This window comes from Echeneis naucrates, chromosome 8, assembly GCF_900963305.1.
Source record: "Echeneis naucrates chromosome 8, fEcheNa1.1, whole genome shotgun sequence".
In the NCBI taxonomy this organism is placed as follows: Eukaryota; Metazoa; Chordata; class Actinopteri; order Carangiformes; family Echeneidae; genus Echeneis; species Echeneis naucrates.
In genome coordinates this window covers 9,686,343-9,699,076 of record NC_042518.1, presented here as the reverse complement: position 1 = coordinate 9,699,076, position 12,734 = coordinate 9,686,343, and the positions used below count along the sequence as shown (strand labels likewise).

At 43.4% G+C, this 12,734-nt stretch overlaps 3 protein-coding genes across 3 annotated transcripts; 1 reads left to right on the top strand and 2 right to left on the bottom strand.

Moving 5' to 3' along the window:
• Window positions 1–297: 297 nt before the first annotated feature.
• Window positions 298–1,898, bottom strand: LOC115047235 (GTPase IMAP family member 7). Its single transcript, XM_029508035.1, has 2 exons — window positions 1,880–1,898; window positions 298–1,345 (listed from the first exon to the last, which is right to left on the bottom strand). Exons 1-2 carry the CDS (start codon window positions 1,896–1,898, stop codon window positions 333–335), a joined length of 1,032 nt encoding a protein of 343 aa, XP_029363895.1. The 3' UTR covers window positions 298–332.
• A 1,157-nt stretch (window positions 1,899–3,055) lies between these two features.
• rsad1 (radical S-adenosyl methionine domain containing 1) lies at window positions 3,056–9,277 on the top strand. The gene is made up of 9 exons (XM_029507569.1): window positions 3,056–3,350; window positions 3,467–3,600; window positions 3,698–3,902; window positions 3,995–4,360; window positions 4,754–4,817; window positions 4,906–5,053; window positions 5,233–5,287; window positions 5,382–5,485; window positions 5,836–9,277. Exons 1-9 carry the CDS (start codon window positions 3,219–3,221, stop codon window positions 5,984–5,986), a joined length of 1,359 nt encoding a protein of 452 aa, XP_029363429.1. The 5' UTR covers window positions 3,056–3,218; the 3' UTR covers window positions 5,987–9,277.
• On the bottom strand, window positions 7,884–9,046 carry rasd2a (RASD family member 2a). The gene is made up of 2 exons (XM_029507574.1): window positions 8,506–9,046; window positions 7,884–8,404 (listed from the first exon to the last, which is right to left on the bottom strand). Exons 1-2 carry the CDS (start codon window positions 9,044–9,046, stop codon window positions 7,884–7,886), a joined length of 1,062 nt encoding a protein of 353 aa, XP_029363434.1.
• Window positions 9,278–12,734: the final 3,457 nt, after the last annotated feature.

Sequence of the window (12,734 nt, the reverse complement as noted above, 5' to 3'; positions counted from 1 at the left end):
GTTATCTGAGCTACATTTTAACCAACCCACAGACACCAAGAAATGCTGGAAGCTGAGATAATGACATAGGGCCCAAACAACTGCAAACCAAATCTTTGGTCACAACTACATTTATTTAAAATATGTTATTTTATGCTGTTTTACAGAAGTGTGATGACTTTCTTTTTTCTTTTTTTAGTGTAGACCAGCATGTAATCGATGATATAACTCATGGTAAATCATCTATAAAGATAAGTTTAACTAATTTGCACTCAAGTCAACTTGAAAGTTACATAACTAACAGTTAGATACCGAGAGCACGTGACATAATTGATAACCAAGCAAGGAGTTCATCATGGGCGAGGAGCAGCAAAGAAGCGGTTGATAAAGATTGAGTTGAAGTTGAGTCTAGCAGGTGGAGCCACTCTGTCCTCCATATGCTCTATAGCAACCTGGGCTGTTCCTCCTGCTGATCCTCCAACCGCGCCACCAATGGTCCCATAAAGAACCATCCCCCCTGGGCCCTCTATAGACCCAAACAGTGCTCCCAACACAGCTCCCACGACGGCACCTGTCCCCAACCCTCTGGCCAGGGAGGTTCTAAGCCATGCGTTGTCCATTTCTGCCTTTGCTCTGATCTCGGTGCCAACGTTGGTGGTGTAGGCATGCTTCTGGTTGTACAACTCGTCTGCTGTATACAGCCCCTCCATGTCAGTCCAAGTCTTCTCTATCTCTGCTGCTCGCTGCTTCCTGAGTCTTTTTTCCTCCTTCTTCACACAGTCCTCTGCCTTCTGGAAAGTTCTGCTCGAGAAATAGCCTCCCCCGAGGGAGGCCACCATCATCTCTATCTTCTGAAGCAGCTCTTGGTCTTTGCTGCGGTCTCTCCAGTTTTTGCTGAAAAAGTGAAAGCGTCCGCCGTACTTCTCAATAAGTTCTTTCAGGTGCCAGTCAGTCTTCTGCACTTCAGCCCCCTCTGGATTTCCATCATAGGCCAGGAGGACCATGCAGTGCTTCAGACAGTGCCTTCCAAAGCTTTTCTTCATCAGTCTGGGGGTATTTAAGGTGTTTGGGGAGATTTTCTCTTTGTCAAAGGCAACAAGAAAGACATGTGGACCAGGAATACATAAGCACTTAGACCTCCTCAGCTCCATTTTCCTCTTAGCTTGACATATATCCTTGTCGTAGATGTTTGGTCCGTTAATCACAGCAACTGGTCGACCTGCAAGCTCACCAGTATTTTTTCTGCTGCCAGAAATACCAGTGACATCCGAAGAAAACTCCTCTCTCCCAAGGATGGTATTGGTTAGTTGGAACTGAGAAGAGCCACTGCTACCAACCACCATAAGCCTCAGTTCTGTAGCAGAGCCTGTGAAAAGGCAGTTCAGTTGAATTTTATGTAGTAAAAAACCCATATAGATGAAATGTTGTGTAATAAGTTATAATCTTATGGGTTAACAACACATTTGATAAGTTTTCTCTTTCAGTGTCAGCAAAGCTATGATTCCATGAGGTCACTCATGAGCTAAATGACTGCGATGATGTGGAGGTTAAAATTGTATTTCTATTAGTTTAGAATTTTAGCACAATGCTGACTTTTGCCTCCAAATACAATACACACATTATAAGTACAAGTACATTACAATTTTTACCTCACTATGCCATTACTGAAAAGTCAGCAGATCAGCACAATGACATGCATGTGTGTGTCTATTTTACTGGTAAACCTCCCAAAACTTGTTGAGCTCTTTCACACAAAACCACAAATGTCAAGAACAAAGGACTGACACAAGATTCACCAGAGATATAAGGAATAATCCTCTGGACACCAAAGTTTTATATCAATCCGTCAAGTTGTTGTTGAGCTGTCCAAGTCTTTTTCACATTAAATCAGTGAGCTTACCTTTCTTCCTCTTCTCCATTTGATGAAGTCACGGCAAAGTTTGGCTTTTGCAATTTCGATGAATTCAAAAGTTTTCCAGCTTCTCGTTGATCCACATGCATCACTGTAATTGTTGCCTATATTTTGTGAACAGACATCCTTGCTCTTTTCCCTAATCTCTCTCTCTCCCTCTCTCTCACTCTCTCTTGATTAGGTAATTGGGCACCAGATTTAATATTAAGTGGAAAATACCCTCAGGGTCGGAAGCTGCCAGTGATGCATTAACACTTATCCATGTCTGTAATGGAATACTTAGATTAATGGCTCAATAAATTTGGGAATGAAATAGCTAAGGATAAGGACACAAATCAGTGAACAGAGGAAACAATTTGAAGGTAACAGGCAGGGTTGTCTATCCACTAACAGAAAATGACGAGGAGATTGAATTAGCAGTAATCTTGAAAAAGAGCCACTTTTAGTTGGACTTGAACTGTGTTGCTTGTTGAAATAAATTCTTCTAATTTTAAAGTTGACACAAGGTTATTTCAGACCCCCCCCCCCCACACACACACACAGGAAATCAAATCAATAGTTCATTAAATTAGTTTGATCCTGTTTGGCTAGAGCACAAAGAACACTCCAAATATAGAATAGTGTGGGTGCAACTACAGCATAATACTGTTTACAAAGACGTGCTGACGCAAAATGTGTCCTAGTCGTTCGTACATTTTGAACTAATCCTTTGTATGACTCGGGAGTAACAAGTCATCTCAGTGGATGTTTCTCTAGTCCCTGGTCCAGTCTCTGGAGGGATCCAGTCTCTGGGGAGGTCCCGTCTCTGGTCCACTCTCTACTCTCTGCACCGGTTCACCACCAACCAACCAGTTAAAGTTTCATGTTGTGTTCAAATGTCCCTGCTCAACACTGACAGAGGAAACTAAAGCGAAATAAACTCTCCAACTGGAGATTCAGATGAGATTAGTCATCCATTATCTGGAACCATCAGTCATTTGGGTATTGGTGACTATCAGTGTGATGAGAAATCATCTTAAAATTAACCACTGTTCTGTGGTTGCACAGCTGCACTTTGTACCGTTCAGGTTGACTTTTACTATCAAAACGGCGCCTCTGTGTGGTCAAACTTGGCAACACATAAGGAAGACATGGCAATGACGTATTTCCTGTTTGAGAGTCCAAACAGCCAACATACCTCCGCTTCATTCAGGTGGCACAAGTGTCATCGCTAAGCTCCGGCTTTGCTGTCACAATGGAGCCAGTAGCTGCAGCTGGAATCGGTCAAAATGCGTGCAAAGTGAAGGACAAACTGACGAAAGCCGCAGTTAGATAGTTTGCAGGCAGAATGATCCGACAGACTTTCCCCGGGGTCAGACGAGCCCTCCCTGCCGCGCTGCGCTTCCTCTCTGGCGGGGAAACATTTGGAGATGAGCCTGAATGTGCAGATCTCACCAAGGAGGCGTCTCTCTACGTGCACGTGAGCTGGCTCTCAGAGATACGATCAGACCACAGAGTCATTTTACCTTTACCTCCTGATGCAAATATGTCTAGAAAACTTGGCCAAATGCCATGTCCTCCTTTTCCATTTCACAGTGGCCTTACTGTCTCAGGAGGTGTTCCTACTGTAACTTTAACAAGTATATACCCAGAGAGAACAACAGCCACGTCATGACTGATTGCCTGCAGCGAGAGACTGAGACACTGCTGCAGCTCAGTCAGATATCCAGGTATGGTGACTTTTATTTTATTAGACATTCCACATGAGATCACAATCACCTCTGCAGATTCTGACAAATGCCCTCGGCTCCTTCTTTTGATTTGCAGCATCACCTCTGTATTTTTTGGTGGAGGGACCCCCAGCCTGGCGCACCCGTCCACCATCGCCGCCATCCTTGAAACTGTTTCCAGGCAGGTGAAACTACCAGCTTCAGCTGAGGTCACGCTTGAGGTCAACCCTACTCCCATGGGAATGTCAAAGTTAGAGGATTTTTGCCGTGCAGGGGTGAACCGCCTCTCCATTGGGGTCCAGGTGGATATAATTTCTAAACAGTGACTGATCACAGAGGGCTCTATTATGCCCCCTGTAGTTTCACTGTTCTTATTGCATTTTCATTCTTTCAGTCTTTGCAGGACAATGACTTGGGGGTTCTGGGAAGGGACCACACTTCTCATCAGGCTTTGGAAGTCATCGAGGAAGCTCAGAGGCTGTGTCCGGGGAGGGTGTCGGTGGACGTCATGTTCGGACGCCCCAGACAGAGTGTTGAATCCTGGGAGAAGGAACTGTCTGATCTACTGAGGGTGTGTGACGACCATGTGTCTTTGTACCAGCTGACCCTGGAGCGAGGCACCCAGCTCTTTAAACAGGTCCAACAAGGCGAAGTGACCGTGCCAGCTGAGGATGTGATGGCAGAGATGTACCAGTGTGCCCGGAGGACTCTCCAGCAAAATGGCTTTCTGCAGTATGAAGTGTCGAACTTTGCGAGAAATGTAAGTCCTCAGGAGAATGATCTTTCAGCTTATATTGAATATACATTAATATTTTCATTCATGCAAGGAATGTTGAAAATTCTTTAGAGTGCATTTTAATAATAAGAGCAGACAAACTTGCTTGTCCCAGATATTTATTGTATTAACATTTTTTGCATTATCCGTGGCATAGCCAGAGAGTCGTTTCATTTTTCAAAAAGTTGTGGTAACTTGAATTAAAAAACAATGTGTGTTAAGCTTTTGTGGTTTGATTTTTGGTAAATGATTTTTTTGTTGTTGTTTTTTTCATTAATAAGGCAAATGTTGGCTTTGTATTACACAACTGTGACTCAGTAACACCTCTGAGAGGAACAATCACGACTACATGTAAACACTTTTTATTGTGTAATACAGAATGCAGTGAGTCATCACAATATGAGCTACTGGAGAGGAAAACAATATATCGGCGTTGGCCCAGGTGATCTATTATTCATTAAAAGCAATGATTGCTAATTGTTCCACATGTGGAAAATTGCGTTTTGAAATGTACTTTTTGCCTGAAACAGGGGCACATGGGCGGTTTGTTCCTTTGGGGGACGGAGGTGTTGTTCGGGAAGCGCGGACCCAGACTCTTGAGCCGGACGTGTGGATCCATGAAGTTCAGCAGAGAGGCCACGGGACAAGGAGGAAGATTCAGCTCTGCCACCTTCAACTGTGAGTTGTTGCGTTTAACAGGCAATATTGCTGTGTGTTGTAATTCCTTCTGACATTGTGTCCTTGTGGCACGCGACCACCAGACTCATCCATGTAGGCTATTTGCAGACTCTGTCCTGTCCTTGTTATTTTTCATATCTTTTCAGTGTGAAGTTATGTTTTTGAAAACTGTTTGGCAGATTGGAGGAGGTGTTGGTGATGGGGATGAGAATGACCCAGGGCATTAATCACAATGTAATCTTCTCTTTTCATACATCTTTGTGTTACATATCATTCAGTATTCTGTGAATTTTATGAATAATGCTTTATTTTGGTCATTTTTGAACAGCACTGGGCGTTGTTTAGCCCCCAGATGAACCTCCAGGAAGTCTTTGGTACAACCTCTGATGTCCACCAGCTGCTGCAGAAAGGATATCTGATCCTTGATGACAGGTGACCTATGATCACTATTTTATATTTGAATGCAATGTCTTCCCTATACCTTCAAATAATTTTCCTTACTGTCATAATTAGATGTATTATTTTCTATTGTTTAAAATGTCAGAAATCCCTCTTATACTTTAACTATACAACAGAAGCTGGTGAACTTATACCTTTACTTCAAAATGTCAGTTAACTGATATGAACAGAACTGAAGCAGAAGACAGAAGCAACAGAAGACTTACTCAAATGGCATGTCAGTTATCAAACAGTTGCCAGTAAATTTGTCGTTCTATCAATTCTTTGAATACAACATATATCTGAATCGCTTCTTGAATCACCCCCACCCCCCTTCTTATCAGAGGTCTGCGCTGCTCCTGGGATGGACTGGTCTTATTGGACAGCATGCTGCCAGCTCTGCTGTTGGAGCTGGAAACCCAAATCCAGCAGAGGCCACAGAGGAACCACAGTGCCGATGGACAAACACAGACTGCTAACTCACAATGCGAATAATGTTGAAAGAGTAGATGAGGATAAGGATAGCAAGACATCTGAAAACATGTACATTTATAAACATTTAATGGTACAATCTAAAATGTTAATGGCTGCGCCATCAACATATTAAAAGGATGTTAAAGTTTTACTGCATTCATATTACACCTTTATTGATGGCTGAATCTAAGTCTGTAGCAGTTCATGTTTAAGCCATCCCCGTAACAGTCAACTGACAGACCCTCAGAATACAGTTTACTAAGAAAAGCCATGAAGGCAGAGCACTAGGAATCACATGACCATATACAGTAGTTATCACATAACAATCCATCTGCATTGATCGGATTGTCCTGACACACTCTGACGATATCCTCAGCACATTCCCAGAAAAAGACTCCCACTCTTTTAGATTATAAATAAATACTGGAGAAAAATCTTTGGCACTATGGCTCTATTTTATTGTATTAAGTACAGAGAAAATAGACTTAAGCTGAGTCTTTTAGTCAGCGGACAGGCATATGCCAATGAGCCAGAAATTAGATACAAATAAGATACAACATCTTAATATACGATTGTGCACAATCCTCGCTCTCATTTGGGTCTTACAGATGTTGCAGAAAAGGATCAGGTAAAACAAAGTCTCTATTTACAGTTAAAGTCCAACAGAAAGTCTCTAGAAATACTGTAGAAGTACAACCAAAAGAGGAAATGGACACTGAGCCCAACGTTCTAAAAAACTAACAGTTACAAGTTAACAGTTACAGTTAAAAAGTAAGGCAGAACAATCAAGCCTGAATCAAAAATCACACGACGAGCCAAAGGCAAGGGAGAGGTGAGGCTGACAGAGGCACACTGCATAACCTGAACTGGGAACAACAGGCATGTGCCAAAGAAGCAGGATATAGGCAGGAAATCGCCGGTAAATGCAGGGCAGGTTTGCCTCATCAGCCGCAGGAGGAGGAGGAGAGCAGAATCTCCCACTGGGAAAAAACACAGGGTGGAGGGGCAGGGGAAGCAGGAGGACAGAGCAACAGGACAGGCAAAACATAAACCATGGCACATAGTATGTTACTCATACTCATCAAACCATCAGTGACCCGTCATCCCTAATGGCCGGGGGGTGTTGTCACCTTGTTTCTTCCATTTGTCAGATTTTCCTCTTTATGTCAACAATCAAAATGTAAAATACTACTTGAATAATAAATAGGCAGTTCGGTTTTGGCCGGCCCAGCTCAACAACCTAAACCAATGAAAATTGAAAATAACCTGTTATTTGGCACAGGACTGGAGCTTATGGAGCTCTCAATAAGTGACTCCTGCATGTGGATCAATGTGAAAGCTTCCTCTCTTTTGTCAGGAGACTTTATTCCCTCAGTGATAGGACAGAAACTGAAGTTTCTCAGGCTGGGCTCTCTCCATGGTGCTGATTTCACACAACACTCCCCACATCTTCTCCCTATTTAGGGATGCTCTTACTCTTTGTTACTGTGTGTGTGTGTGTGTGTGTAGACTACTGCTGTTGATGATCATTTGCCGTGGGTTCAGTGAAGTGTGTCTCTGATAGCAGGTACTGGAAGACGTTTAAGGTCGGTGTCTGAGTCATCTCCCTTCCACTCATGTTTGGTCAGGTTTTTACATCACCACTTCGAGACAATTGATCACTTACGTCCATGACCCAAAAATAACAGGCTTTTGTCACCACTCATGAACAAGATGCTTAAAATAAAAATCAATGACGTGGCACAATTAGAAATGATCCTTTTTTAATGTAGAATCACAGAATACAGTAACATAGTCCATAAAATAATAAAATAACAACGCACTGGTCCAGCCAGGCACTACGGAGTATAACTCCTTACATAATGAGACATTGCAGCATACTGCCACAATTGGTTTTTTAATCGAGAAGGCTCACAATTCATTGAATCTGACACTTCTCTGGTTTCTTGTGTTTGGTGCTTGATCCAAGCACCAGCCGCAGGTCGCTTCTGAAGCTCGGCCGGCGCGCCAGCGGGTCCACTGCGGCGCAGGGCGCGTCGATCGGTCCCCGCGTCCGGCTCCTCCTGCTGCCCCGCTCGCCGGAGCACAGCGACTGGTAGGTGGGGATGGATACCAGATGGTGTCGTGACGGACTGGTTTCGTCGGGTAGCCCACCCAGAGAGGCCATGGCTCTGAACACGCTCTCCAGCCCCGTGTCGTCTTTGGCCGAGGTTTCGAAGAAGGAGATCCCGTCGCCGAGCGTCTCGGTCACCTCCGACCGGCTGACGGCTCTCTGCGCCTCCAGGTCCGCCTTGTTCCCGCATATCACCGCCGGCACTCTCGCGGGACTTTTTAATTTTTGCAACTTTGCCTTGGCGGCTCTGATCTCGTTCAGCAATTCACAGACTTCCCCGAAAGAGTCTTTGTCATCCAAACTGAAGACGAGCAGAAAGATGTCGCCTGGAAGAAAAAAAGGGAAACACAGCCACAATCTCCATGAAATTCCCCGCTTAGGTTCCAAATTCCTAATAATAATGATGCTGATCATTCTGCAGTCTCACCTGTCAGTATGGATAACCTGCGCTTTGCAGGGAAGTCCCGCTCACTTGACGCGTCCAGGAGATCGACCTGGTACGCCTCACCCCCGATGTAGAACAGCTTTCTGTGGAACTCCTCGGTCGTGGGTTCATATTTCTCCTCAACCTCCTTGCCCAGGAACCGCTGGAGGATGCTGGTCTTGCCTACTTTGGGCGCGCCCAGCACCACTACTCTGTGGCAGTTCCTGGGCTTGGTCAGACCCAGCTCCAGCAGATCCACGGACCTCTTTGGGAGACGATCGGAGGATACTTGGCGATTGCCAGAACTTGAAGATCTGCTCGCAGCCGTTCTCTTGTCCTGCTGCCTCCAGCGGCCTTTCACCGTCTTGATGATGCCCATGCCGGTCTTGGATATGTTTGAGACTTTGGGGTGCTGGAGCGCCGGGGTGTGGGCCGTGCTCTGCAGGACTAGGTGCGTAAGGTGAGGCTGGTGAGCCGCGGTGACAGAGTTGAACATTTCGAAGATGCCATCAACGGGAAAGTAAAAGCTCTCAGCTGTGTTCATGTCTAACGTTCCTTCAACCTTCTCCGGGCACCGAGAGAAGAGGCTGCCAAAGATATCACCAGCCCCGCTGCTTCTCCATGTGTGCTCCCACGCCGAGCCCAGCGTCCACTCTTATACACCCACTCCAAGCGCAGTCTCTGCGTCACACAGCCTCATCAAGAACACTTTCCTTTTATAGAAGCACTAAATAGCCCTCTGAAGGGGAAAAAAAAAAAAATCGGTCTCCACTTCAAGCTGTCACAAAATTTCCATTAAAGAAAGAGACTACAAGTACATTTCTTGGTATGATGCAGCTTTCCAAATGTCTATGTCATGCTTGTTATTATTTCCTTCTGACGCGCTGATTGTAAAAACGCATTCACGTCTGCTTAACCTAAAGCAATTTGTTTATTGCAAGGGCCCTCACGTCCAGGTGCCTTTTGTTTCATTATGGCTAAATGGATGAACGAACTGGTGGACAGACTGTTCAGATAATAGCCCAAATCCCTGTAGTCATGGACACTGCGGGTGTGAAGTGTGAGCTTGAATTCATTTTGTTCAGTCTCTTCTCTGAAAGCTGTGCATCAGGGGAATTATTGTTTGTTTGTTTGTTTTTGTTTTTGTTTTTTTTTCACCTAACCTTTACTCAGTTTTATGACAGTCATTTCAAAATACAGTGTGTACTGAAAGTATTCAGACCTTAAATTTTTCACTCCTTGTTATATTGCAGCCATTTAAAAATCATTTAAGTTTATTTTCTTCCTTGTTAATATACACAGCACCCCATATTGACAAAAAAGGGACATTTTTGCAAATTTATTAAAGAATAAAAACTGAAATATCACATGGCCATAAATTTTCATGCCCTTTGCTCAGTATTGAATAGAAGCTAATGCAGCCATGAGTCTTCTTGGGAATGATGCAACAAGTTTGCCACACGTGGATATGGGGATCTAATGCCAATCCTCCTTGTAGATCTTCTCCAGTTCTGTCTGGTTGGATGGTGACTGTTGGCCTAGAATCAAGGCCAAAAAGTTCAATCTTGGTCTCATCAGAACAGAGAATCTTATTTCTCATCCCCTCTGAGTCCTTGTTTGGGACTCTGAGCGTGTCTTTTGGCAAATTCTTTGCAGGCTTTCATGTGTCTTGCACTGAGGAGAGGCTTCCATTAGGCCACTCTGCCTTAAAGCCCTGACTGGTGGAGGGCGGTATTGATAGTTGACTTTCTAGAACTTTCTCCCATCTCCTCACTGTATCTCTGAAGTTCAGCCACAGTGATCTTTGGGTTCTTCTTTACCTCTCTCACAAAGCCTCTTCTCCCCGAATTGCTCAGTTTGGCCAGTCCAATCAATTTAATTAAACACAGCTGGACTCCAGTGAAGGTGAAGAACCATCTCAATGATGATCAGAAGAAACAGAGAGCACCTGAATTAAATATACGAGTGTCACAGCAAAGGGTCTCAATACTTATGGCCATGTGATATTTCAGTTTTTGTTCTTTAATAGGTTTGCAAAAATGTCTACATTTCTGTGTTTTTCTGTCAAAATCGAGTGCTTCGTGTATATTAATGAGGAAGAAAAAATCAACTTAAATGATTTTAGCAGATGGCTGCAATGTAACAGAGTGAAAAACTGAATACTTTCCGTACCCGCTGTACCTGCAATGCCTGACATAACAGTGCATTTAGGATTGTGTTATTCATGAGACTGGTACAAGGAGCGCTTACATTATGATCCCTATTGTTTCTCTGTAGCGATCACGACTTGCTCTGAGTGTTGGTACAGTTCTCTCACTCTCTTTCTATGATTCATGAGGCTTGACGATGAGTCCTTTGCAGCAAAACCAGCCCCAACAGATGTAATTATTATTTTCCACCAAATGGGAACACATTCAAAAATTATTATTAAATATTTTGCATCAGTGGACAAATACTTTGACAAGGAGAATGCAGCTGAAGGACACTATTTCAAAGTACTGAACAAACAGAAATTTTTTGCCAGTTCATTACTGGAGCGTGAACATACTTGAGAATGGCAGCTATTCTCTCTTCCATCCCTCTCACAAATCAAGGCTGCTATGAATCGATTGCCTACATAAGTGTTCCTTCTTGGAAACCCGGAGAACATGATGGGTGTGCTGAAAGAGCGAGGGGACAGGCTGATTGCCATGGAGAGTGAAATATCATCTCAACAGGCACAGTTCAGTGCTGCAGCTGAACACCATGTGGAGATGGAGACAGTGAGAGAGTGGAGCGTTTTCTCTGCCCTAAAATATATGATGATTCATCAAAAAAGCAGAATATTATGTTGCAAACCTGATGAAATATGTTGTTTGCCGCACTCAAATTGAATCTAATCAGACATTGAAATTATTTCTAAAATTAGACCTGTCCATATATTAGAGGCAGTGAGTCAGATTTTATTTGTTCCCTCCATGGTTAAAGTGGACTTTTCAGCAGTAAATCAGTTATCTTAAGATATTTTAGACCTTTGTGGCCATGGATACTCACCATGAAAAGCACATACTACTTTAGCTTCACTCCCAATGTTGTATTTGGGGTCGCTGAGATCCCTTTAACAGCTTAACAACATTGTTTTGTCACCTTGTAGCTTAATTACTGAAACTGACGATTTGTTTCAGAGCCCTAAGCTGTGAAATATGACTCAATACGATAGATTTTCACACACTCAGTGGTTGGCTAAACCATATTTTTAATGCTGCGTAAATCTGTTTAAACACAATTACACTTTCCACTGGGGGGGGAGCCAAATCTCTCGAACATAACTCATTGGGTTGTGTATAGGTTACATTTACAAGTAAAGCTGGTAACAACAAACAATAATTCACCTTTCGGCAAGGCGCAGTTATGTATTTTTATTACCACCAGCTACGTGTCAGCTGAAAATAATGTCATATTGGCTGTTTATTGTGTTCCCATGAAAATAGAGACCACAGAGATAAAGTTAGTTTTGTATTCATGGAAATGATTGGATCACATCGTGAGCCTATCAAATAGTCATGTATTGTGGCATCATCTTAGATGTTACATGATTCACTGAAACCACATAAAGACATTATGAGACATAACCAAGTCATCTGATTCCAAAGGCAGACTCACCTCTCACTTAACTCACTTAGGCCTACCCATAAAATGTAACTCCATATTGAAATAAAGGCTTTTAAAAACATGTTTTCGTAGCTGCTTATGAACTGAGGATGTCCTCGACAGGGAAAGAACATCAATATGGAATTTATAATCAACCTTAAAGTTGGAGCATCAGCAGCCAGAGGGTACAAAATGATCAGCTAGGGAAAAAAATCCACAAGATGGCAGCAGAGATCAGCTGGTTCCAGATTGAAGAGTGCAACTTCCAAAGATATGATCCTTGAGTGCACCTAAGATGTTCAAACAAAAATTTATATGGTGCTTTTGTAGCAACAACCAATAATTTTAAACGTGAAAACAATATTTTTATGTGTCTGCCTTTAGTTCTCTTCCTCACATTTACAACCCACGGACACACATCTACCCACACCCACACCCAGGCACACGCACACACGTTCGCATACCCACACATAAGTCAGATTTCCTACTCTGTGTGACGACACTGTCATGCAGTAGTAGGGCGGTGTTATTTATCACTCCTTTCACCTCCCCCTCTGTTTTCCCAGACCTTGCCCGCATGTCCCCCCTGCACTGACCTCATC